Here is a 27,579-nt window from a genome sequence, read left to right on the forward strand (position 1 = left end):
AAAGGTGTGGAACATGGCAATAAGTAGAGAATTAACAAACTACAGTCTGTGGGCCAAATCCAGTCCACTAGCAATTTTTGTAAATAAAGTTTTATTGGATACATCCACACTCATTTATGTATTGTTTAGGACTGTTTTCATGCTGTAATAGCAGAGTTGAGTAATTGTAACAGACACCACAAAGCCTAAAATGTTTACTATCTGGTATTTTACAGGAAAAGCTTGTTCACCCTGGTTTAGAGGGAAATAAACACCCTTAAATGTTTACATTAGAAAACAAGAAAAAATTTAAGTCAACAATCTAAGTGTCACATTAAGAAGCTATAAAAGATGAGAAAATTAAACCCAAAGTAGAAGAAAGGAAATAATAAAGAGCAGAAATCAGTGAAATGGAAAGCAGACCAAAAAGAGAGAAATTACCAACTAAAAAAAGTTCATTCCTTGAAAAGACCAAATAAACTGATAAACTTCTAGTTAGTGATCAAAAAAGAGAGAAAACAAAAATTACCAATATCAGGAAAAAATGAGAAGATATCACCAGAGATCCTACAGAAATAAAAAAATATGTAATAAAGGAATATTATTATGAACAACTTTACATTGGTACATTTGACAATCTAGGTAAAATGGACAAATTTCTTGAAAAACACTATTCTCGAACACTAACACAAAATGAAACAAAATCTACCTATAAATATATTAAAGAAAGTAAAGTTATTATTTTTTAAAATTTTTATTTATTTATTTCATATCTTTATTTGGAGTATAATTGCTTTACAATGTTGTGTTAGTTTCTGCTGTACGACAAAGTGAACCAGCTACATGTATACCTATATCCCCATATCCCCTCCCTCTTGAGCCTCCCTCCCACCCTCCCCATCCCACCCCTCTAGGTCATCACAAAGCACCGAGCTGATCTCCCTGTGCTATGCAGCAGCTTCCCACTAGCCATCCGTTTTACATTTGGTACTGTATATATGTCATTGCTACTCTCTCACTTCGTCCCAGCTTCCCCTTCCCACCCTGTGTCCTCAAGTCCATTCTCTATGTTTGTGTCTTTATTTCTGCCTTGCCACTAGGTTCATCAGTACTGTTTTCTTAGATTCCATATATGTGTGTTAGCATATGGTATTTGTTTTTCTCTTTCTGACTTACTTCACTCTGTATGACAGACTCTAGGTCCATCTACCTCATTACAAATAACTCGACTTCATTCCTTTTAAGCGCTGAGTAATATTCCATTGTGTATATGTGCCACATCTTCTTTATCCATTCATCTGTTGATGGACACTTAGGTTGCTTCCATGTCCTGGCTACTGTAAACAGTACTGCAATGAACACTGTGGTACATGTATCTTTTTGAATTATGGTTTTCTCAGGGTATATGTCCAGTAGTGGGATTGCTGGGTCATATGGTAGTTCTATTTTTAGTTTTTTAAGGAAACTCCATACTGTTCTCCATAGTGGCTGTATCCATTCACATTCCCACCAACAGTGCAGGAGGGTTCCCTTTTCTCCACACCTTCTCCAGCATTTGTTGTTTGTAGATTTTTTTGATGATGGCCATTCTGACCGGTGTGAGGTGATACCTCATTGCATTTTTAAAAAATAAATTTATTTTATTTTGGCTGCATTGGGTCTTTGTTGCTGCATGCAGGCTTCCTCTAGTTGCAGCGAGTGGGGGCTACTCTTCGTTGCAGTGCACGGGCTTCTCATCGCGGTGGCTTCTCTTTTGTGGAGCACGGGCTCTAGACACACGGGCTTCAGTAGGTGTGGCTTGCGGGCTCTAGAGCGCAGGCTCAGTAGTTGTGGCGCACAGGCTTAGCTGCTCTGCAACATGTAGGATCTTCCCGGACCAGGGCTCAAACCCATGTCCCCTGCATTGGGAGGCAGATTCTTAACCATTGCACCACCAGGGAAGTCCCTCATTGTGGTTTTAATTTGAATTTCTCTAATGATTAGTGGTGCTGAGCATCTTTTCACGTGTTTGTTGACAATCTGTATGTCTTCTTTGGAGAAATGTCCGTTTAGGTCTTCCGCCCATTTTTGGATTGGGATGTTTGATTTTTTGATATTGAGCTTCATGAGTTGCTTGTATATTTTGGAGATTAATTCTTTGTTGGTTGCTTCGTTTGCAAATATTTTCTCCCATTCTGAGGGTTGTCTTTTCATCTTATTTATGGTTTCCTTTGTTGTGCAAAAGCTGTTAAGTTTCATTAGGTCCCATTTGTTTATTTTTGATTTTACTTCCATTACTCTAGGAGGTGGGCCAAAAAAGATCTTGCTGTGATTTATGTCATAGAGTGTTCTGCCTATGTGTTCCTCTAAGAGTTTTAAAAATATGGAACGCTTCACGAATTTGCATGTTACCCTTGCACAGGGGCCATGCTAATCTTCTCTGTATTGTTCCAATTTTAGTATATGTGCTGCCGAAGTGAGCACAGTAAATTTATTATTAAAAGACTCCCCAGAAAGAAAACTCCAGGCCCAAATAGTTTTACCAGTGAATTCTCTGAAACATTTAAAGAAGAAATAAAATTGGTCTTAGAGTGAATATACAACAAAACGGTGGAGTAGGCAGCTCCAAACACCCATCCTTCCACAGAAACACTGAAACACAAGCAGAAACTGTCAGAAACAACTTTGTCAGAAGTCTGGAAAATATTCAAAGGTTCACAGCAACCAAGCAAACACTGAATCAAGAAAAAGACAAATAAAAGCAGTAGGAAAGCCTCATGGTATTTTCACTTGCCCTTTCCTCACCACCTCCCTGTGCCTCCGCAGCAGTCTCGAAGATGGCAGCCCATACTCCTAGTGTGGGACCCTGGTCCCTGGTTCCAAACAGAGCAGAGCAGAACTCACAAATTATTGTGTTTGTTCTAATCTATCTGCGGGCTACCTGAAGGACCGAAACAAGGCATTCATCTCTATTTTACGAAGCTCAGAACCCACTCAGGGCAGAAAAGCAGGCTGCATTGCTCAGAAACACTGTAAGACAAACAAAAAGTCCACAGCCTGGGGTAAAAGATTATGGTTGAGACATACAATAGAACACTTAATATCTGAGAGGAAAAGCCATGAAGAGAATTTCCTTGGGAAATCAGGGCATTCAAAAGCACCTATGTGTATTGGGGAATTTAGAAACCAGGCACAGACCCAGGACAGGATGCATGCTCAGAAAATACCTCAGAAGACACCAAGCCTTCACCACTGGCTGATCTGTAGGCTCAGTGCAAGCCTGGCACTGTTGAAGGGGCCTAGCACACAGCCAATCTGCAAAACCAGAGAGAGGTTGTTTTTTGTTTTGTTTTGTTTTTTTTAGCTTCTGGTATTCAAGAAAATCTCTGTTAAAACACTAATTGAACAAAAGCTTAAAGGAACAGAGACTTCAATGACCAGATGTGAAAAGGAATACAGTTATTGCAAAAATGGTTTGGAAAAGTAACTAAACAAATGGACAACTGCAGCCTTTGACAATCACGAACAGCAAACTCTGGGGAAGAGATAGAATCTGATTTCCAGAGGTACTACATTATAATATTTGCACATCCAATTTTCAATAACAACAAAAACACAGATAATACAAAGAAACAGGAAAGTATGGCCCATTCAAAGTGAAAAAAATTGAGTCAAATTGTCCCTGAGGACACCAAGACATTGAATTTACTAAGCAAAGACTTTAATCCAACTGTCTTACATACGTTCTAGGAGCTAGAGTAAACCATGGACAAGGAAGTAAAGGAAACCAGTAAAACAATGTATGAATAAAATGAGAATATCATAAAGAGATTGGAATTATGAAAGGCCACCAAATAGAAATCCGGGAGCTGAAAAGTACAACTAAAATGAAAAATTCATTACAGGAGTTTAACAAAATTAAGCAGACAGAAAAAAGAATCAGCAAATTTTAAATGTCCCAAATTTGATGAAAGATATGAACCTACACATCCAAGAAGCCCAACAAACTCCAAACAGGAGAAACTCAAAGAGATCCACACTGAGACAAATTATAGTCAAACTGTCAAAAGCCAAAATCAACAGAAACAGCAAGAGAGAAGCAACTCATCACATGTAAAATTTTTAATAACATTAATAGCTTATTTCTCATCAGAAATCATGGAGACCAGAAAGCAGTGAGATATATTTAAAGTGCTGAAAGGGAAAACAAAAAACAAAAAACAAAAAACAAAACTGTCAAGCAAGAATTCTATATCCAGAAAGAATGGCGAAGAAATCAAGACAAAGCTAAAGGAGTTTGTTACTAGCAGATCTGCCCTGCAAGAAATGCTAAGGGAATCCTTCAGGTTGAACTGAAAGGACATTAGACAGTGACTCAAATCTATATGAAGAAATAAAGAACATTTATGGCAAATATGTCCTTGTTTTTCTTTTATATGGCTAAGTCTATGTTTCTCTTATTCTCTTTTCTCTCTGCCTTAATTTCACTCTCTTTGAAAGAGAGGTAATATGACAAAATAAGAAAGAACCCAGTAATAGGAGTTAGAAGACCTAAATCGAACCACGCTCCAATCATTTTGAGACTGTGAATCTGAAGGCAAATTACTTAATGCTTGGAAGACTACGTTTTTATGTAAAATAAGGAGAATATTCTGACTCTCATAAGTTGTTAAGATTAAGAGCAGTTTTGAAAGTATTAGATTTTTCATAAGCATTAATTTAAGTGGGGGCTTCCGTGGTGGCGCAGTGGTTGAGAATCTGCCTGCTAATGCAGGGGACACGGGTTCGAGCTCTGGTCTGGGACGATCCCCCATGCCGTGGAGCGACTGGGCCCGTGAGCCACAATTACTGAGCCTGCGCGTCTGGAGCCTGTGCTCCGCAACGAGAGAGGCCGTGATAATGAGAGGCCCGCGCACCGCGATGAAGAGTGGCCCCCACTTGCCGCAAGTAGAGAAAGCCCTCGCACAGAAACGAAGACTCAACACAGCCAAAAATAAATAAATAAATAAATAAACAAACAAACCCAAAGTTTAAAAAATAAATAAATAAAAAATTGAAGTAAAAACTGAACACACTAGTCTCTTATCCTTTGTTCTTTAAACTGGCCACAGTATAGAGTTTTACTGTTTATGTTATATTATAATATTAATAATTATATTGATGACTGCTATTAATTGAAGGAACTCTAAGGCAAATTGCTGACATTTACAGAAAGATTGTTTTGCATTGGCAACCATCCACATAATGCTGTCTTCTTTCTTTTCCAGGGATTTGAGTCAGAATACCTCTGTTAAGTGTGTATACTTCCAGAGCACACCTTAGATGCAGGTAACAGTGACAAATGATAATGATCAAAATCATAGGGAATTCTCTTGTTAGTGGTTAGGACTCTGCACTTTCACTGCCAAAGGCACAGGTTCAATCCCTGGTTGGGGAACTAAGATCCTGCAAGTTGTGTGGCCAAAAATAAATAAATAAATAAATCACAATAACAGCAGCAGCAACCAATACATACACTGCTTACCATGTGCTAGGCTACTCTAGTAAGGTAGGTATACTAGTATTCCTGAGGAAGCTGACACACAGTGAAGTTAAGGGACTTGCACAATATTATATAACTTGTAAGCAGCAGAGCTGAGATAAAATAGGACCTTTATGATTGACTTGGGTAGTTACAATCTGATACTGGTCTACAGAGAACAACAAAGAATGACACAGAAGACCGGAGATAAATCGTGGTGGGGGGAGATGGGGCAACAAGAGAAACTGCCTTTCCTCAAGGCAAAAAAATCACAAGCAAATTGATCCTGCTTTTTGCCACCCATCTGTCAGGCTTTTAAAGTGTTGTGTTGGGAAGGGAAGGAATGAGAAGAGATTTGAGAAGTTATTTATACTTTTTTGAGTTTTGCTATTAGGTCTAGACTAGAACATCACTTTGCTTCCATGGTGCAGGGTCAACAAAATCACCCAATATTCTCCCAGCCAAATGGCCTCTGTCTTAATTTCCTTTATTCAGTTATAGGGAGATGGGTCCTGGTAGCTCTAATATGTTATAAGTTTATTCATTCAACAATCATTTAGTGCTAAACACTGTGCTAGGTGTTGTTGAAATAAAGATAAATGAAACATGATCCTACTCCCTGAGGAGCTCATAGTCTGGTGGGGATGAGAGATGCAAACAAAAAAAAAGTTTAAATTGGAGGGAGTCTAGGAGTGGTTGTGGGTAGCTCTCTCTAAAAATGGAAGATCTAAGAGGCACTGATCAAACAAAATTGTCTACAAAATTGGTAATTCTATACAGTTCAACCTAAGAGACGATATTTGAGCTAGTTCTTGTTGGGTGAAAAGAAGGGGGAAAGGAACGTATTAGAGGCAAGTACAGAGGAGGCCACACTCTCTAACTTACAAGTGGAACACTATGTGCTTCTCACACTCATTTTACATAAAGCATCAGGAAATGAAAGAAAACACACACACGTACCACCACTTTGATTCTTCTTGAAATTAGAGCATTATATCCTTACTTCCTAGAACAACTAGTTAAAAGTCTGAAGTATCTTTTCTTGAATCCATTAATGGTAATCCTTTTTCCAGACTAAGACATGATAAAGATGCAAAAACTCTCAAAATCTCCCAACCATAAAATGTATTACATAGATAACAAAACACTCGAAATTCCGGTACATATTCATTTATACACATCTCAGATTTCCTGGGTTAGCTAGGAGCCCACAGAACTGTGGAGGTTTCTCAAGTGTGGTTATTTAAAAGTTATAATTTTGTTTGGCATTTTCCATGGGATTAGTCATGGGTAGTAAATGAAGGTTGCAAAGTCTGAACTACTTAGATGTTCAATGGTGTTTATCTTTTCACGGCCTTGATAAACAACTTAGCTGGCAGTTTTTGTTTAAAACTCACAAAATGTTCTTTCACCTGTTTAACTCATCATTATGTGGCTGCTAAGCACTGAGCCAGACCTTGCAAGACCATGTTGGGAAAACAAGTTGGTCAGAAAACTTGCTTCCAATTAGGCTGTAGACTTACTGCCAACTTTGTTTAACCAGTGAATTTTGACTATACGAGAGAAAGATCAGTCTTCTACTTCACTGAATGGATGAATCAGTTCCACTGCCACACTCAAATTTCCAACCCCAGATAGCACGAAGATCCAGTGTGCTCCTAGTCAGACTAATTGCACCCTAGGAGAGCACAAGGAGACGCGCAGAAGCAAACCAGGTGGCCATTCTGTGTGTGCTTGTTTTGCCACGTTTCCCTCCCTAATTACACATTTCCACTCTCAAATCTCCACCAACAAATACTACACTGGAACTATACTATAACTCCTACTGTTGTCCTTGAATGTCAAAGATGCCAATATAAAAGTTTCAACTACTTTAGTGAAGCTTCAAGTATTTTCCAAAATCTGTTGTTTCATTTCGCCCCAGGGTTATTAAAAAGCACAGTCTGTTATGGAAAAACCACAGTAAAAACTGGACTTATGTCACAACCAAATAGTGGTACAACAAGTAAATGATCTGATGTGAAGTAATATAAAAAGTTCTCTTTAACCTATGGAAGGAAATACCTTTTCCTTTAAGAGGAGGGAAACATAATTAATTTATTTTAAAAGTCCATTAATATTCAGATGTAAGTGCTTGCTTTCATAGTTCTACTGCATAACTTTAATATTCTTAATTTAATACTACTCAAAATAAATAAAAATTAGGACACCAAAATCTTCTCCTATCCCTGGGACAGCAACTTTTTCTGCAAAGGGTCAGAAAATACTTATTTTAGGCTTGGTTGCGGGGTGGGGGAGGATCTATACCATTTGTATCACAACTACTCACCCTTGCTCTTGCGGCATCAAAGCGACAGCACAGACAATACTTATACAACAGAGTGTGGCTGGGCTCCAATAAAGCCTTATTTACAAAACCAGGCAGTCGACTGGCTGATTCCTGTTCTAGCCCCTAAATCATCTTACACGAGGAAATGCAAACTATCCTTTAAATGAGAGAACAAATTTTTTTTTTTTTTATACTCAGTGGTAGGAGGGAGTAGGAGGGATGAAGTGAAAGAGGGAGAAATTTTAAAAAAACATACAGATACAGTCAGCAAGGGATTAGGTTACCTTCTGTGGATCTGAATTCTTCTCCCACTGAAGTACTCTTCATACTCAGGTTATCATCACTGTCACATTCTGTAAGGAAGAATCAATAAATGCAAATGTACTTCTGAAAAAGTTATTGTGCCATAATTTATGTATTCTAAGACAATATGACTTTCAATGATTTCTCCCATACCCAAGCTTACTAATTATAATCCATTAGTATTACAGAACTTTCCCTAGAGGTTTGTGTGTTTTTTAATGCTTACCAAATAATATTACTTAAATTGAGAAAAAAATAAAAATGAATGAAATAGGCAATTTGATTTTGGCTCCATATTCAAACAATTATTTGAAAAAGTTCTTTTTGCATGTTGAGGAAATATAAAATCCTAGTATATTTAAAAAACTGTAAATTTTTAAAAGCTAGTATGTTTATTTGGATCTAGCAAATAAACTCCAAAGTTTCATTTGCATGAAATCATCTTTAAAAGATTTTTAATGATGACAGATAAAATTCCCCTGTATTTTGAAAATCATATGCATTAATCTCTATAGAGACCATAGATTTATGTTAACAGTGTCTCTCTCTGCATGGCACAAACTCACTTGATGCCTTATATGCTTACTGAGAGACCTAAGGCTTTAAAATAATGATATGACTGACCGGGTATTACAAAAGTCACTTAAAATATGAACGTGGTACCATCAGGGACCCAGTATTTGGCTTTTCACTTTAACTACATTTAAATCAATTTCTATCAGAGTGACTGAATCAGGGTTTAAATAACCCTGATTGTGTATTCAATACAAATCACATGGACATATTTGCTTCTGTGAAAGTATATAAAAACTTAAAATATACATTTAAAAATTTATCAATGTATCATTGTTTATAAATAAAAACCACTATATTTCTCTTATATTCCTTTGCTGCAAAAATTTATTACGAGTCACCTTTTGCTATTCCAGCAAAAAAACTATTGCTTTTTCTACAATATGTTATATACACCTACTACTTCAAATATTTCAAGCTGTGTTTTAGTGAAATAAAACATTACATTTACAATTTGAAGAACAAAAAATTTAGTCTTAAAACATTAGGAACAAAGAGAAAATACCCAAGGTTTCTTTTATTACAATTCAAAGTCAAGGCCAGTCAAAAGCAGCATGTGGTAACTGGCCTAAACAATTCATCATGGCAACCAAGACCCAAGGCAAAACTGCAGGTTTGAATCATAAGGTTTAGCTTGACATTAGGTTGTAAAAATTTTTTAAGGTTTCATTTGCCTCAATCAGCCCCATCTGTAGAACAGAGAAAATCATGAATTTTTTTCCCTATTTTTCAGTACCTTGCACAGAATTAACTGTTATCATATAGATTTTTAGGATGGTGCCCAAAGCAACAACCTATATAGTCTCATCAACAGGCTGAGCGAGCAGGCAGACAGATGCTTAGAATTAGGTTCAACAACTATTTCATATAGGGCATGCCACTGCTTCAATCACCTACACTTTCACAGCATGGGAGAACTAGTATGTTCAATTTTTAAGATGGCTTAAAAATCTGTATAATTGGTACCAACCATACTTAATGCCTCCATCCCATTCATTCCAAAATGAAGACACAAACCAAACAGACACAACAAAGTCCCAGGGCCATAAACCAGACAGCCCAAGGACGGTGTTCAGATTCAACAAAAATCATGTCAAAGCACAGTAAAGTCTGTTTTCAATTTAAATTCACTAATTCATAACAGCCTATGCTGAAGTCCCTCCTTGCATTACCTAAGAAAAAATATTCTAGGAAAGTTCAAACTTTACATAAAACTGGAAGGAAGATGTTTACTGAAGAACTATAAACAACTGAATATACAAAACTGTGTTTTTAAAAACTGTGTTTACATAAAGCAAAACAATGTTCTTGAACTAACCTACAAGATATAGGCAAGTTCTATTACATAAACAGATCTTTAAGAGCCCAGAGAATTTTTTTATATAAGCCATGGTGGTGACTAATGAAATAGTAGAAAATGGCAGCTCAGAAATTCAGTCATCAAGAATGTGGTTGGAGTAGGTGCAATAACACAACACTCTGGAAAGTAAAAGCAAACAAACAAACAAAATCTTAAAATGTATGGTCAAGACAGTAAAAACAAGTAGCATAGTTATTTTATTTTACAAAGAGCATACTACAAACCAGGAGCAATGTCACACGGGGTAAATAAAAATGGTGCTAGCGTGGTCCCTTTAACTCAGCCTGCCCTCACGCTGAGACTGCATTTCTACAGTCTGAAGAAAAGAAAATGGGGCTTCTTGGTTTACTTACAAAAGATCCCAGGGAACTTACAATGATAAGTTGGCTATGCTTGACACATAATCAGCTTACTTTTTAAAGTACCAGAACCCACAATCAAATCTTTTTACAAAAAAAAAAAAAAAAAGCATCTTCCTAAATGTTATTTTTATCTACACACACCCGGCAATGTCGTTAGACTGCAACAGAGCGTCTCATCTTCATTCCTCAAGAACATGGTAAGAGCGAACAATGCACAATGGATTCTCTACATAATAAAATCAGGGCTTTGTGTCAGCGAAAGCCTCAGCCTTCACAGGTGATGGCTGTGTGGCCTCAGGCAGCTATTTTAACCTTCCTGGGCCTCTGCTCCCTCATCTATGAAAGGGGGCGATCTAATATATCCTAACTCACAGTGTTGAAAAGAGGATTAAACAACACGCAGAAGTTCTTTGAACATGTTTAAACATCTTCAAACACTACAAATACAAAAAGCAGCTAGCATGGTGGCTGGCACACAGTAGGTCCTCAATCAAGGTTAGTTCCTTTTACTTCTTTAAAACAACATTGAAGTGACAAGTGATATATCTGCATCTTTGAAACATGAGGCTTGAGTTAGAATGAACACATATTTGTGAATAAAATGTGAAAAGCATAAAAGAAGAAAAAGTCTACCTGGCTCCTCTGACTAGGATCACTAGAAAGGATCCATGTATCTTGGCAAATTTTTAAAAAGTGAAAATGAGTACAATATAAAATTGAACTGATGAAGGATAAGTGGCCCAAGGGTGTCAATTCAGGACAGATTAATATTTTTACACATCTCTACAGGGATTTACACATATATCATAGCTGTAATCAAAACGTTGGTGCTGGAACCTAATGCATAGAAGAGTGAGTTTAAAGGGCAACTGATTTAACCCAACCAAGTCAGAGATCTAACAAAGTAGCAGCAGTAGCACTACTTACCTGTCCTCTCCCTACCAAGCATAGATGTAAGACCTTATGACCAAATGAGTGACATTCATACACGGAGCCAGCAACTTCCCAATACCTCTATTTCTACTGAAATAAGTTATCTCCTGAAAAAACTTTCAATTAACTGAAAAACTGGCAAAAAAGAAAGTATAAGATACCATGTGATTATTGATTCTGACAACACTATTCAACAGATTCTTCCTGTTTACATAGGAGTAATAAAACCACTTTATGGTCCTAATAATGGAAGATTTCTGAAAAGTTAGAAAGAAATAAGAGGTTCAAGCTTATATCATTTGTCTATGCTATGGCAGAGATTTTAAAAACGTGAAAAATCCTCACACTGCTTATAAAACATGAGAGAACTTCTCACCGTGTGTTACTTGTAAGAGAGTTTGTGGGGTGGCTGGTTGGTAACTAGGAGCCTTGAAAAGACAGATCCCCGAAGCTGTACGTGATATTGTATGTACAGTAAGTCCCCTACATACAAACAAGTTCCGTTCCGAGAGCACGTTCGTTAAGTCCAACAAAATTAGCCTAGGTACCCAACTAACACAATCAGCTATATAATACTGTACTGTAATAGGTTTATAATACCTTTCACACAAATAATACATAAAGAACAAACACAAAAAATAAAGAAAGCATTTTTAATCTTACAATACAGTACCTTGAAAAGTACAGTAGTACCAGCTACATCACCGCTGCTTTTACGCTTGCTTCTGGACATCCTGGGCTTGAAATAAAGACACTGTACTACTGTACTCTATACAGTACTGTACAGTAAAGTACACAAAAACACAACCACCTGTAGAGGATGCATGCATGTGACAAGGTACGCCAGACACGTGAACTAACTTACGTGATTGGACATGCGAACGCACGTTTGTATCTTTGAAAGTTTGCAACTTGAAGGTTCATATGTAGGGGACTTACTGTACATGTCCATATGGGGGAAAGAGGTTTGGAAAGCTTTTTTCAGATTCCCAAAAAGGTCCACCAACGCCTACCCCCAAACCACACTGCCTTAAAATAACTGGTTGTCAGATCTGAAGACAGGACACTGGGTTAAGCTAGATGAAAGGAGTTACCCTGGCATTCTCGTGGTAACCAAAACTACACTACAGGCCCAACACGAACTGCAGTATTTGTGGACACTGAGAGATGTTTCTCAGTCCCAATACATATTAAATATCATTTCTTAACAAAGACTATTACTTTACTATTCACAAAGCCATTTATTAGGAAAGGTGAAGGAATAAAGTTACCCAAGAAAGTCACTGTTCTTTGATTTTTCTTATTATAAAGTTTATTAGCAGGCAATTTGATGCCTTTCAGTCTTCCATGAAGAAAAAAATTTGTCTTAAACTGAATCTGAACATACTGTGATTCAGCATAACATTTTTTAAAATTTTAGTTATAAAAGCATCTTTAAATCCAGACCTAAATAAAATATGTGACTTAAAGACTACACTTCTTTGGCCATTTAATTTTAATAATTTTCATTACTTTTAAAATGTAGTGGCTATAGCACATGAAAAGATGCTCAACGTCACTAACCATTAGGGAAATGGAAATCAAAAACAAAATGAGATACCACTTTGCACCCATTAGGATGGCTACTATAAAAACAAACAAAAATCAGAAAATAACAATTGTTGGCAAGGATGCAGAGAAAATGGAACCCTTATGCACTACTGGTGAGAATGTAAAATGGTACAATCCATGTGGAAAATTAGTATGGAGATTTCTCAAAAAATTAGAAATAGGACTTCCCTGGTGGCGCAGTGGTTAAGAATCCACCTGCCAATGTAGGGGGCACGGGTTCGAGCCCTGGTCCGGGAAGATCCCACATGCCGTGGAGCAACTAAGCCTGTGAGCCACAACTACTGAGCCTGCGCTCTAGAGCCCACAAGCCACAACTACTGAGTCTGCGTGCCACAACTACTGAAGCCTGCGTGCCTAGAGCCTGTGCACTGCAGCAAGAAAAGCCACCACAGTGAGAAGCCCATGCCCCGCAACAAAGAGTAGACCCCACTCGCCGCAATTAGAGAAAGCCCTTACGCAGCAACGAAGACCCACACAGCCATAAATGAATGAATGAATGAATGAATAAATGAATGAATAAATTAGAAATAGAATTACCATATAATCCAGCAATTCCACTTCTGGGTATATACTCATAAGAACTGAAAGGAGGATCTCGAAGAGATGTCTGTACCCCCATGTTCACAACAGCATGATTCACAATAGCTGAAGCATGGACGCAACCCAAGTGTCCATCAATGGATAAATGGATAAGCAAAAGGGGGTATATACATACAACGGAGTATTATTCAGCCTTAAAAAGGAAGGGCATTTTGACATAGGCTACGACATGGGTGAAACCTGAGGACTTTTGCTCAGTGAAATAAGCCAGTCACAAAAATACAAGGGCTGCATGATTTCACTTACACGACATACTCAGAGTAGTCAAATTCATAGACAGGAAACAGAATGGTGGCTGCCAGGAGCTGGGGGAAGGGGAGTGCAGGGTTGTTGTTTAATGGGTATGCAGTTTCAGTTTTGAAAGATGAAAAGAGTTCTGGGGATGGATGGCGGTGATGGCTGCACAACAATGTAAATGCAGTTAATACCACTCAACTGGAGACTTCAAAATGGTTAAGATGGTAAATCTTATGTATTTTACTACAATGAAAAAAATGTAAAGAAAAACTAAAAAAATATATAGTGGCTAGGAACCATATTTCCTTTTTACAGTAATAATAATTAATAATAGCTGCTATTTACTGAGCACCTATGCTCTTTCCTATGCTATGCTAGACACTATACATATCACTAATGCTTACAACCTTATAGATATGAAAAGTGAGACTCAGAAAAAGTTGAGTAACTTGCCTGAAATCGCACAGCTAAGAAGCAGCAAAGTCAGTATTCGAATCAAAGACCATGCTCTTCTTTATGCACTGCACGGTCTCTGTATTTCACAAAAATTCAGAATAAAGTATACATGTGTCCCCAAAGAGCAGTAAGTTCAAACAAGCACTGATTACAAATGAATGATTAAAAAAAAATATCTAGAGAATTCTATATTCTGACATAGAGAGAGGTTTGACACTGATGAGTGAAAAAGGAAATTAAAGTATATGTCAAAAAAAAAAAAAAAAAAAAGAAAGGCTAGAGCATAAGAGACATTCAGCAAAGAACATCGGTATATAACAATAACCTATACTTTACCTCCAACCCTAGTATACCCATGCAGACCTACTCATATGCAGCTTTCATTCCAAATAAAGCTGAAAGAAAGGCAAATCCATTACAGGTCTCATGTTCCAAATTACAAAAGAAATGCTCCCCAGAGCAGCAGCATAGGAGGAAGAAAAGGGGGTTGGCCTAGGTAGCAAAGGTAAAAATTTAAATATTTTTCAAGATATTAAGTAGATGTTGTTAAGGATAGGAGAAGGGATGGTAAAAGAATGGGAGAAAAAGAGGTTAAAAAAAGCCACAGACACACAGGGCACTCCATTCAATACTCTGTAATGACCTATATGGGAACAGAATTTTAAAAAGAGTGAATAGGGACTTCCCCAGTGGTCCAATGGTAAAGAATCCGCCTTCCAATGTGGGGGACGCAGGTTCAATCCCTGGTCGGGGAACTAAGATTCCACATGTCACGGGGCAGCTAAGCCCACGCACCACAACTGCTGAGCTTGCGCACCTCAACGAGAGAGCCCACATGCCACAAACTACAGAGCCCACGCGCCCAGGAGCCCATGGGCCACAACTAGAGAGAGAAAACCCGCACGCCACAACTAGAGAGAAGCCCACGTACCGCAACTAGAGAACTAGAGAGAAGCCTGTACGCTGCAATGAAGATCCCACACGTCACAACTAAGACCCCACACAGCCAAATAAATAAATATTTTTAAAATAATAAATAAAAGAGTGGATATATGTATAACTGACTTACTTTGTTGTACAGCAGAAACTAACACAACATTGTAAATCAACTATACTCCAATAAAAAAAATTTATTAAAAAATTTAAGAGAAGGAAGAAAAGAAAAAAACCTGCCACAGACAGAAAAAGCAAGTGAATGAAAACAGAAACTACAGAATAGGAAGACAAAATTCAGTACTAAAGCATGACATACATATGCAAAACAGCTGATTTTTCTTTAAAGAGCACAATTGTGCCAGTAGCTTAACGGTTCCTAACTTTGCAGAAGTGAATTGATCCAACACAATGAGTGGTTAGAGCAAAGTTCTTCAGAATAGATCTTCAATCAAAATGTGGCTCTATATATGCAGAAAGAAGAAAATAGCTAGGAGGAGAGCACACTTGGACAATTTAAAGGCATATAATAAAAATTCCAAAAAGTAGTCAGTTTTTCATTGAGGTCATTCATCAATACCTTCAAACCATATTCATGGCTGCAAATTATTAGGATATTTAAAAATTACTCTTCTATTCTCTCCTACCCACATTTCAGAAATTACAAAAACCAAAACCACAACAAAAACAAAAACCCATCTGGATCCCTAGAATTACATCCTTTCTTAAATACTGGTTAGTGAAATTGGACATCAGCATGCCCTTTCATTGAACAATCTCAGAAAGGCAGAGAAGAGTGTAGGACAGGGGGTGCCTAGCCCTTCAAGGCAATAAAGATCTCTCAGGGCATCATTCTGTCACTGTCAACCTCTTAAATTTTAATTTTTTTATTTTTTGGCATTGCCATATTAGCATTTATTGCTTTCTGGTTTCTCCTATAAGCACTTTGCTTTCTGAAAAACTGAAGATAAATTTAGAATTTTAGAAATGAAATGAAGATCTGAATTCTGAGCTTTGCAAAACTGTACTAGCATATTTCAAACCATAAGTATATATTTTAAATATAAGAATATAAATTTTATCCATTAGATTAAAAAAGGGCTCTAAAATATTATGAATTCATTCTCCTTCTAATACACTCAAAGTGAAAGTGAGATAAGAGAAAAAATACGATAGAAGCATGAGCGCGTGGCAGTTTAGTGAGCAGGCAGCAGGGCACTAGTGGACAGCAGTTTATTGGTTTCTCTCAGCAGTGAAGTCTCTTCCTCTTGGGCAGTTTGCACTGTGGCTGCAGCTGCATACCTTTGGTGGTATCAGATATGCTATTTAACAAAGCACACATCATATCTCCCTCTAAGTGGTGAGGGTTGAGTATATGTGCTGGCCTCTGAGTCTTCTTAAATTGATTCTCTAGCTCCAGAAAACCTTGATCTCCTGAGAGGATGGTGAAAGGAATCTGCTTGGGCAGCTGTTCATCCAGACGGCCAGCCTAAGTTGGAAAAAATGGCACAAGTTGATAAAAATCAGCATCTGAGCTTCCAGTCAAGTTACAGCTATTTCAGAATGAACACATACCTAGAAACGCGTATTTAGCTTGTTCCCTTGCTCCCACCAAAGTATGATATAAAGATCTTGTTCATAAATGAAATATACCATATTTAATCAAATATAAAATGCTGTCAATTATAAGATAAGCTCTTTTATATGCCACTAAGAAAGAAAGAAAGAAAAAGCCAAAAGGAGTATAACAGGAGGCCCCCACATAAAGGTGGACCACTAATAGGGCTACGCGCTCAACCTGAGGGTAAATAAAAAATGAATCTGCCATAGAGAAAAGGTACGCAAAGTAATTTGCATAACTCAATCTTAGCACTGGCTAGATGGAAAAAGAAACTATCTTGTGGTTTAAAACATAAGCAGCAGTCAACAAGTTTGCAGAGTATCAGTGTGACACAGAAACCCTTAAGCAGAGAATTTCATTTAAACTGGGTCTCAGGTGGGTTGTTTCTCCAGGTGACTAGCAGAGACAGAAGCAAATGCAAATTCCATCTGGGCCAACAGTGACTGCTATGGTGCCCCCCCATTTCCGAGATGTTAAAATGTGAAAGTGTCTCATGCGTCAAGAAGTGTCATCTCCTGATAATTTATTCTAGAAATAGCTGAGGGTCTACTATGAGTAGCTGAGAGTCTGCTGGAACTGGGGATGAAGCAGTAAACACATGCTATGGGTTCCTGCCCTCAACAGTCATAAGTAGAGCCTGATGCAAAAGGTTTTAAACAAAAAGCACAACACTGAAAAGGAATCTACAGTGTCATTATGATTCAAGAGGGAAAAAAATCCAAATGGGTCCTATTTTCACATTCGATTTTGAATAAAACAATGACTCACATGCATACATATGGCAAAATCAGCAGCATCTTTTCTTTTACTACAGCGAGGATGAAGGAAGAAGCATCCAATCCTGTTCAGGTAATTATAGATCTTACAGTTGACAGGAGGCTTCCAGTTGGTGTTTCCTCCTATTATGTTTAGAAAAGGCATAAATGATGAGTCAAACAAGAGAAAAAGAACAGAACACTAGATACAACTGAAAACTCTATAAGGAAAAACAAATACTAGAAAAAAATGTTTCTAGAGGAAAAGTACCAGATTAGAAGGCAGAACAAGGCAGTTCTCGTGCAGGTATCACCAGGTTGTTGCTTAAATCTTGGGGAAGTAGACCGACTTCCCCAAATCTGCCTATTAATCTGAAAACTCACAGGGATGTTAAGAAGAATCAAAAGTAATGTGCGTGAAAATTCTTTGACTGCTGTTGTTCTATGTGAATGTATGCATTAGTGGTTTTTTACAAATATGTCAAGGCTGCTCAGTGAATAAAAATGATGGGCAATCAGGAAAGTTGGACTTACTAAGAGGTTGTACTGACTACCCTATCCAGGTCAGCATGTTTCTATCTTAAATCCTAATCCTCTTCTTTATAGGCTGCTTCCTGTCAAACATGGAATGCATATCTTGTTTCACTGCACTTTGCTTTACTGTGCTTTGCAGATACTGTGTTTTTTACAAATTGAAGGTTTGTGGCAGCCTTGCATCGAGGGAGCTCATCGACGTCATTTTTCCAACAGCATTTGTTAACTTTGTGTCACATTTTGTTAATATTCGCAATATTTCAAACTTTTCCATCATTATTTTATTTGTTATGGTGATCTTTGATGTTACTATTGTAATTGTTTGGGAGTGCCATGAACCATGCCCATACAAGATGGCAAACTTAACTGATAAATGTTGTGTGTGTTCTGACTGCTACACCGACTGGCCCTTCCCCTGTCTTTCTCCCCTCCCTTCCGGCCTCCCTTTTCCCCGAGACACAATATTGAAATTAGGCCAATTAATAACCCTACAATGGCCTCTAAGTGTTCAAGTGAAAGGAAGAGTCTCACGCTTTTTAAAATCAAAAGCTAGCAATGATTAAGCTTAGTGAGGAAGGCATGTCAAAAGCCAAGACAGGGGCTTCCCTGGTGGCGCAGTGGTTGGGGATCTGCCTGCCAATGCGGGGGACGCGGGTTCGAGCCCTGGTATGGGAGGATCCCACATGCTGCGGAGCAGCTGGGCCCGTGAGCCACAATTACTGAGCCTGCGCGTCTGGAGCCTGTACTCTGCAACAAGGCCACGATAATGAGGCCTGTGCACCGCGATGAAGAACGACCCCCACTTGCCGCAACTAGAGAAAGCCCTCGCACAGAAACGAAGACCCAACACAGCCATAAATAAATAAATAAACCCAAAGTTTAAAAAAAAAAAAAAAAAAAAAAGCCAAGACAGGCTGAAAGCTAGGCCTCTTGCACCACAAAGTTACCCAAGCTGTGAATGCAAAAGAAAAGTTCTTGAAGGAAATTAAAAGTGCTACTGCAGTGAACAAGTGAATGACAAGAAAGTGAAACAACATTATTGCTGATATGGAGAAAGTCTGAGTCTCTGGATAGAAAATCAAACGACCACAACATTCCCTTAAGCCAAAGCCCAATCCACAGCCAGGCCCTAACTGCCTTCAATTCTATGAAGACTGAGAGAGGTGAGGAAGCTGCAGAAGCAAAGTCTGAAGCTAGCAGAGGTTGGTTCATGAGGTTTAAGGAAAGAAGCCATCTCCATGACATTAAAGTGCAAGATGAACCAGCAAGTGCTGATGTAGAAGCTGCAGCAAGTTGTCCAGAAGATAATTCCTAAGATAATTCATGAAGGTGGCGGCACTAAACAACAGATTTTCAGTGTGGACAAAACAGCCTTCTATTGGAAGAAGATGCCATCTAGCAGTTTCACAGATAGAGAGAAGTCAATGCCTGACTTCAATGTTTCAAAGGACACGCTGACTCTCTTGTTAGGGGCTAATGCAGCTGGTGACTTTAACTTGAAGCCAATGCTCATTTACCATTCTGAAAATCCTAGGGCCCTTAAGAATTAAGCTAGGACTTACCTGGTGGTGCAGTGGTTAAGAATCCGCCTACCAATGCAGGGGACACGGGTTCGATCCCCAGTCCGGAAGATCCCACATGCTGCGGAGCAACTAAGCCCGTGAGCCACAACTACTGAGCCTGTGCTCTAGAGCCCGCGAACCACAACTACTGAGCCCGCATGCCGCAACTACTGAAGCCCGTGTGCCTAGAGCCTGTGCTCTGCAACAAGAGAAGCCACTGTAATGAGAAGCCCATGCACTGCAACGAAGAGTAGCCCCTGCTCACCACAACTAGAGAAAGCCCGCACGCAGCAACAAAGACCCGATGCAGCCAAAAATAAATAAACAAATAAATAAATAAATTTATTTTTTAAAAAAAGAAAGAAAAAGAATTAAGCCAAATTGACCCTGCTTATGCGCTATAAATGGAACAACAAAGCCTGGATGACAGCACACCTGTTTATAACATGGTTTCTTGAATATTTTAAGCCTACTTTTCAGACCTACTGCTCAGAAGAATCCTTTCAAAATATTACTCATTGACAATGCACCTGGTCACCCAAGAGCCCTGATGCAGATGTACAATGAGATTCATTTTGTTTTTATGTCTCCTAATGCAATATTCATTCTGTAGCCCATGGATCAAGAAGCAATTTTGACTTTCAAGTCTTATTATTTAAGAAATAAATTTTGTAAGGCTACAGCTGCCATAGATAGTGATTCCTCTGATGGATCTGGGCAAAGTAAATTGAAAATCTTCTAGAAAGGATTCACCATTCTAGATGCCATGAAGGACATTCATGATTGGGAAGATGGGAAGAAGGCAAAATATCAACATCCACAGGAGTTTGGAAGAAGTTGATTCCAACCCTCATGGATGACTTTGAGGGGTTCAAGAATTCAGTAGACAAAGGAACTGCAAATGTGGTGGAAACAGCAAGAGAACTAGAATTAGAACTGGAGCCTGAAGATGTGACTGAATTGCTGCAATCTCAGGATAAAACTTGAATGGATGAGGAGTTGCTTCTTAAGGATGAGCCAAAAGACAGTGGTTTCTTGAGAAGGAACGCACTCCTGGTGAAGATGCTGTGAAGATTGTTGAAATGACAACAAAGGATTTAGAATATTACATAAGCTTAGCTGATAACACAGGAGCAGGGTTTGAGAAGACTGACTCCAATTCTGAAAGAAGTTCTACTGTGGGTAAAATGCTATCAAACACCATTGCATGCTACAGAGAAATCATTCATGAAAGGAAGAGTCAACCGATGCAGCAAACTTCATTGTTGTCTTATTTTAAGAAACTGCTGCAGCCACCCCAGCCTTCAACAACCCCCAGACTGATCCGTCAGCAGCCATCAGCATGGAGGCAAGACCCTCCCCTAGCAGAAAGATTACGACTCACTGAAGGCTCAGGTGATGGTTAGCATTTTTTAGCAATAAGGGGTTTTTTTGTTTTTTTTCTTTGTGTTTTTTTTTTGGCTGAGTTGGGTCTTCGTTGCTGCGTGCGGGCTTTCTCTGGCTGCGGTGAGCGGGGGCTATTCTTTGTTGCAGTGCGCGGGCTTCTCATTTCAGTGGCTTCTCCTGTTGCGGAGCATGAGCTCTAGGTGCAGGCTTCAGTAGTTGTGGCACTCGGGCTCAACAGCTGTGGCTCGCAGGCTCTAGAGTGCAGGCTCAGTAGTTGTGGCACATGGGCTTAATTGCTCCGCGGCATGTGGGATCTTCCTGGACCAGGGCTCGAACCTGTGTTCCCTGCATTGGCAGGCGGATTCTTAACCACTGTGCCACCAGGCAAGTCCCAAGGTATGTTTTAATTAAGACTTCTTTTAGACATAATGTTGTTGCTCACTTAATAGACCACGGTATAGTATAAACATAACTTTTATATGCACTGGAAAACCAAAAAATTTATGTGACTTGAAGTGGTCTAGAACTGAACCCGCAGTATCTCCTAGGGATGCCTGTACATCAGAGGCTCACTGTACTAAACCTCAGTTAATCAAAGAGGAGTCTCTCTCCCAGGTTTGGTCAATGGTTTGTAAAGAGATTTAGACTACGGCCATACCACCCTGAATGCACCCGATCTCATCTGATCTCGGAAGCTAAGCAGGGTTGGGCCTGGTTAGTACTTGGAAGGGAGATTTATGTGAAGATGCACATTTATGAACAGTAAGGATGAACTGAGGAGGCAGTTATGTTGAAAACACACTAGTCCTGTAGCCATGAGGCCCAAGTTTGAAAGCTAACTCTACTATTTATTATTTCTGTACTTTGTAAAAAATAAACTTCTCAGCCTACTTCCTTATATTTTAAAGGGAGAAAATTATAACAATCAGTAAGCATGCATTAGTACCAAGTACAGTATCTGGCGCATTGCAGGTATTGAATAAAGGCTCTTTCAATCTGTGTCTAAAGATCCACAAACTGTGGGTCACCAAATAGAGCGAATATTTACCGCAGAGAAATGTAAAGAGAAAAATATTCTAGCAGAGTAACTGTAATGCAAAGTGACAAAATCCAATTATGTTCCTGTCTTCTATTCAGGAAGGTTCAAAAGGAGTCCTTTTAAAGCAAATCATATTCTAAGGGGGAAAAAAAGGGAGGTTGTCTCAAATGTGTTCCTTATTAACCATACCTTGAAAGCCCCAAATAAATGTTCCTTGGTTAAGATTCCCTGGTAGATGACCAAAAAAGTTGGACCAGTTATCAAAGTCTACAAAGACTATGTGAGTCATGGTTCGCAGGTAATCCAAGTCTGGGAGCTCAACAACCTCTTCATCTGAGAAGAGAGAAACATCAACATGAATTTGATAAGAATTAGCTACAAACTTTTTAATTTATCAACTTAATATTAATCTTGCATGTTATTTACTTCTATCTAAACCATGTCGTGAAATCCAAACCTGTATATGACACAATACATTTATATCAGATAAGAAATATTTTGAATATTTCAGAAATGATTATCCTTTCTACAAATATGTACCATTGATCCTGGCTTTCTTTAAAAGTCACTTATAAAAGGAAGTTTTTAAAAAATTAGTGTACTGGAAGATATGGAAGACCAAGTTTTAAGGCTAAATAACTAAAAACTTGCACCATCCATCAAAATAAACTTTCAGGTTACTTGCTAAGAACGTTCTCGCCACCAGGAGTTTGTTCTTTTCCTAATGTAAACTGCTTCACCAGCAGCCCTCCGGCTCTGTGCTCACACACCCGAGAGCAGACACGAGACAGCCCACAAGCTGCTCCCGTAACTCGTGCAAAACAGGGCCCGGTGCTCCTCCCGCCAAGGACACCTCTTCCTCAGTCAACTCAGGGCCTCTCACCTCCCACCATCTGCAACTCGTGTTCTCCCTCCTCTTCCACTCCCTCCTCTTCCCTTCTTTCATACCTTCCACCTTGACAGGGCCTTACAGTTTCGAGTGGTAGCAATGCAAGCCTTAAATGTTTATACTATTTTTAAAATGGATAGCTTCTACTCCACCTACTAGAGACTCCCTCAGAAAGAGACTGCCATCTTCCCATTTCCAAACCACCCATCTTCTTATCTTTCTTCTTAAAATACTAAGTAATAGATACGACAATGACCTCCTATCAGACACAGACCAACACAAATCCCCCAAAAGCAATCACAAGAGCAAAAGGAAAACAACAGAGCATAAAATAGTGTGACCACAGTTTCACTGTTTGACATCAAGTTGAATGGATCAATAGTATGTCATTTAATCATTTCTCACATAAAACATGCCGTGACTAAAGGCAATGCTGAGATCTACATGTGCTACAGAGCAAGCCTATAAAAACTCAGTAGTTCATAAACATATTTTATGAACCAAAATATTCACATATCTTCATTTTTTCCACTCGACATTGTATAACTTATGAAGAGTTAATCTTTAAAAGAATATACACTTAAAATTATACTCTAAAGAAAACAATTTACTTCTAAACAAAATGAAAACACTGCACTCTTCTAGACTTCCTTAATCTTATCATAGAAGAAGGGAAGACTAGAGTAAGCACAGACAAGGGGATCCATACCTCAGTTTTCTGCCTGGTTTCTTGCTACCACTTAACAACTCGACTTCTAATTGCTATTTTAACTCTAAGTAAAAGCTTTGCTTCCGAAGACGGTAACAAAAAAATACAAATTCTCAAGTGACCTTTAAAACTTCTCATACTTATAGAATAAGGTCAAAATAGAAATAAAAAGAATTCACCTGATTTATCTTTTTATTGAACTTAAATCTAAATGACAGTACGGTGCAGGATAACTTTCAAATCTGACTTTGAGAAAGACCATCTATTTCCCTCATCTTTCAAAATTCCCATGTCTTTTGGAAAAGAAAAGAAAATGTTATCTAAAGTACCTATTATTTAGCGTAACAGATATTCCTTGTGCCCTTAGGTTGAGAGAGTGGCTGCCTGAAGCAGCGGGAATACAGATCCCTCCCGGTAAAGTGCACGCCGCGGTAACTAACTGGCTGACGCATCAGCCCATCACGTCCGGGCTTCAACACTGGCTCCCTAGGAGCAAAGAGGGTGGCTACACATGCGCGTGCTTCTAAACGGAAACGGGAAACGTGTACGGATGTCAGGGTTGTAGAGCCGTACCTGCACTCTGACAGCTCACGTCAGTCTCGGCTCCTCTCTCCGGGTCTGAAGTTTGTGGACAGCTTGCTGCCTGTCTCAGCTTTCTCTCTGCACGGGAAGAACTGGCAGCAAACGTGTACGGGCTCGTCTGCTCAGGCCCGAAGCGGGCCACGCTGGGCTCCCGCAGGAAGCAGTGTTTCCCGTGAAAGTGCTGCTGCGCGCTCTCGGGGTCCTGGAAGGCTTTGGTGCAGGTGCCGCACTTGATCAGGCACCACGGCGCGCCCCCCGCAACCTCCTGCTCTGCGTGCGCCTGGCGCACGTGTGCCAGCATGTCATCCGTGGCCTGCGCCGTGGCCGAGCATGCGCCGCAGCGGAACCACAGGCGGCCCTGGCCCAGAAGGGTCTGCAGACAGCGAGCGTGGTCCTCCCTTCTGTTGACTTTGCAGAGGTAGCTCTCCCGGCAGCCGCACGTCATCAGGTTACCGGTCTCTATAACCGGAAAATCACTCTCGGTTTTAATGGAAGTTTCCGTTTTTTCTGACACAAATACATAGTCTATGCTGTGGTGCTCCTTATAATGACTCAAAAACGCTTCTTCCACATTAAAGATCAGATCACAAAGCCCACAGAAATACTTCATCTTTATTTCGTTGTCATGTTTATCTTGGCAATGCCGATACAGTGTTTCCATCTTGTGAAAAGTCTTTTTGCAATGGGCGCAGCTATACCTATGAAACTGGTGACTTGCTAAAGACATGCAGTGTTGTTTTACACATTCTTGGGAGTCAAACATATCTTCACAAATTCGGCATTGCCATTTACCGCTTGGAGGACTGGTTGCTGGGGAATGATCAAGAATAGTAATAGTTGAAGAAGGATTATCAGCAGTCAGATCATTCACCAAAGTTGTAGAGGATGACGGCAAAGTGTCACCTTCTACCTCATCTGTCTCATAAAAATAACTGTGTCCGTTATGAAACTCAGTCACATGGCCCATTATAGCCTCTTTCCTTGCCAACTCCTTTTTGCACGTCCGACACCAGAAAATAAAGTTATTTAAATGTGCCCCTCCATGAACGCGGCTCATATGTAAACGGATGACTCCTGAATCTTCACACACCTTCCCACAGACCACACACTTATAACACATTGTGTTTGCTGAGAAAACGTGCTTTTCTACTGCTTCTTCACTTGGGAAGCGTTGCTGGCATTCACAAAACCAGGTTTTAACAAGTGACTTTTCCTTCTGAACACAAACCATACCCCCATGGCTTTTATCTCCTAAATTAATCTTCTTTTTTGGAACAGTGCTGCAATCTTGTGAGCTAGATTCCCGAACGGACATATTTCTTTTAAGTGATGAAAATTTTGACTGATCTTGCAACAGGTGCAAGTCAGAAGGGGGTTTGTTCCCTTCACTGGTGTGGCAATAAAGTAAGACTGATTCTTCCATTGAGTTAATGACTCGGACTTTGTGTCCTGAATTCTGCTTGTGATTCCGGGTACTGGTTTCATCCACAAAGACATGGTTGCAATGTGGACAATAACCTCTCAGTAGGAATTTCTCTGCCACCTGAGCAATGCTCTTCTCAGCTAGAGCTACAGGACCAGCGTTTCGACAACGAACTCTAAATTGGACAAAAAAATAAACTCTTAAGTATTTTCTAAATATAGTATCTCTGCTTTTTATTGTAGGAATTATAAAGTAAACAATGTATACATAAGCACTAAAAATTGTTTTTCAATAAAGTTGCAGGGCTTCCCTGGTGGCACAGTGGTTAAGAATCCACCTGCCAATGCAGGGGACATGGGTTCAAGCCCTGGTCCAGGAAGATCCCACATGCCGCGGAGCAACTAAGCCTGTGCACCACAACTATTGAGCCTGCGCTCTAGAGCCTGCGTGCCACAACTACTGAAGCCCGCGTTCCTAGAGCCCGTGCTCCGCAACAAGAGAAGCCACTGCAATGAGAAGCCTGTGCACCTCAACAAAGAGTAGCCCCCACTCGCGGCAACTAGAGAAAGCCTGTGTGCAGCAACGAAGACCCAACAGAGCCAAAAATAAATAAAATAAATTTTAAAAAAATAAATAAAGTTGCAGATGATATAATAATATTCTATCTACCTGACCATTACCTATACTTTATCTGTTTCTAATCCATACACCAAAGGGTAAAACTAGAATCAAAAAATTTTTTAAAAATTCAGACAAATTTTAGACAAGTAAAAACTATATCAAATGCACTGATAGGAACGTCATGAGACAAGCAAGTAATTAACTTCTCTGCGGTAATTAAACAGTACAGAGGAGCACTACAGTGAGACTCTCAACAACCCTGTACCTAGAACGAACTGATTTTACGTCAGGAAAATGCCATGCCCATGGTTGCTTTTATACTAAAGAAAGTGTCCAACATCATTGTTCATTAGGGAAATCCAGATTAAAACCACAGTGAGACTCTCAAAAGAACAACTAAAATGAAACAGACTGGCAACGGCAAACCTTGGCAAGGATATGGAGGAACTGGAACTCTCACACCTGGCTGGTAGGAACGTGCGCCAGTGCAAACGCTTTGAGAAAATGTCTAGTAGTGTCTTATAAAATTAAATACACACCTACTCTTTGATCCCGCAATTCCACTCCTAGATATTCATCCAAGAGAAATGAAACCTATGTCTATAAAAAGGCTTGTATAAAATGTACACAGCAGCTTTATTCACACTAGCTAAAATCTGTCCATCAACATAAGAATGAATAAACAAATTGTGCTATATTCATACAATAGAATACTACTCACAAATAAAAAGGAACAATGTACTAAACAATATGGATGAATCTTACAGATATTATGACAAAAACAAAAGAGTGCATACTATATATGACTCCATTTACATAAAGTCCTAGAGGAGATAAAACCAACGTAAGGTGGAAAAAGTATCAGAATAGACTGCCTGGGGGTGAGAGGGTGGGAAGTGACCAGGAAGGGAACAATGGAACTTTCCACGGAGAGGTAACACAGGAGGGTGGGAAGTGTCCAGGAAGGGAACAATGGAACTTTCCACGGAGAGGTAACACAGGATGGTAAAAGTGTGGGTTAAGAGATGTATCCAGTAGTCAAAATCATAAAGGTTAAGATTTGTATACTTCAATAAATCGAAATTGTATCTCAGAAACAAAGAACTGTAAAAAATAATTAAGGGCAGTAAGGAGCATACAGATATATAAATAAAAGAAGAATGGCAGTGTTGATTATTATTAAAACTGGGTGATGGGTAAATGGAGGTTCATTATACTATTCAGCTGACTTTCACAGAGTTGAAATTTTCCATTAAAAAAATTAGGAATAAAAATAAAAGGC

General features: G+C 39.2%; 1 protein-coding gene and 1 non-coding gene across 2 annotated transcripts in view; both read right to left on the reverse strand.

Moving 5' to 3' along the window:
* Positions 1 to 27,579, reverse strand: part of ZNF451 (zinc finger protein 451) — a 91,858-nt gene that overhangs the window by 6,527 nt on the left and 57,752 nt on the right. Inside the window, exons 10-14 of the mRNA XM_068557660.1 lie at positions 24,245 to 25,851; positions 22,263 to 22,406; positions 17,566 to 17,696; positions 16,479 to 16,665; positions 8,093 to 8,161 (exon numbers count right to left, since the gene is read on the reverse strand). Coding sequence (XP_068413761.1) covers positions 8,093 to 8,161; positions 16,479 to 16,665; positions 17,566 to 17,696; positions 22,263 to 22,406; positions 24,245 to 25,851 — 2,138 coding nt within the window. The remainder of the gene's footprint in view (positions 1 to 8,092; positions 8,162 to 16,478; positions 16,666 to 17,565; positions 17,697 to 22,262; positions 22,407 to 24,244; positions 25,852 to 27,579) is intronic.
* LOC137774359 (U6 spliceosomal RNA) lies at positions 2,336 to 2,442 on the reverse strand. The gene has a single exon (XR_011075880.1). It is a non-coding gene; the product is annotated as a U6 spliceosomal RNA (small nuclear RNA).

Source organism: Eschrichtius robustus, chromosome 12 (genome assembly GCF_028021215.1).
Source record: "Eschrichtius robustus isolate mEscRob2 chromosome 12, mEscRob2.pri, whole genome shotgun sequence".
In the NCBI taxonomy this organism is placed as follows: domain Eukaryota; kingdom Metazoa; phylum Chordata; class Mammalia; order Artiodactyla; family Eschrichtiidae; genus Eschrichtius; species Eschrichtius robustus.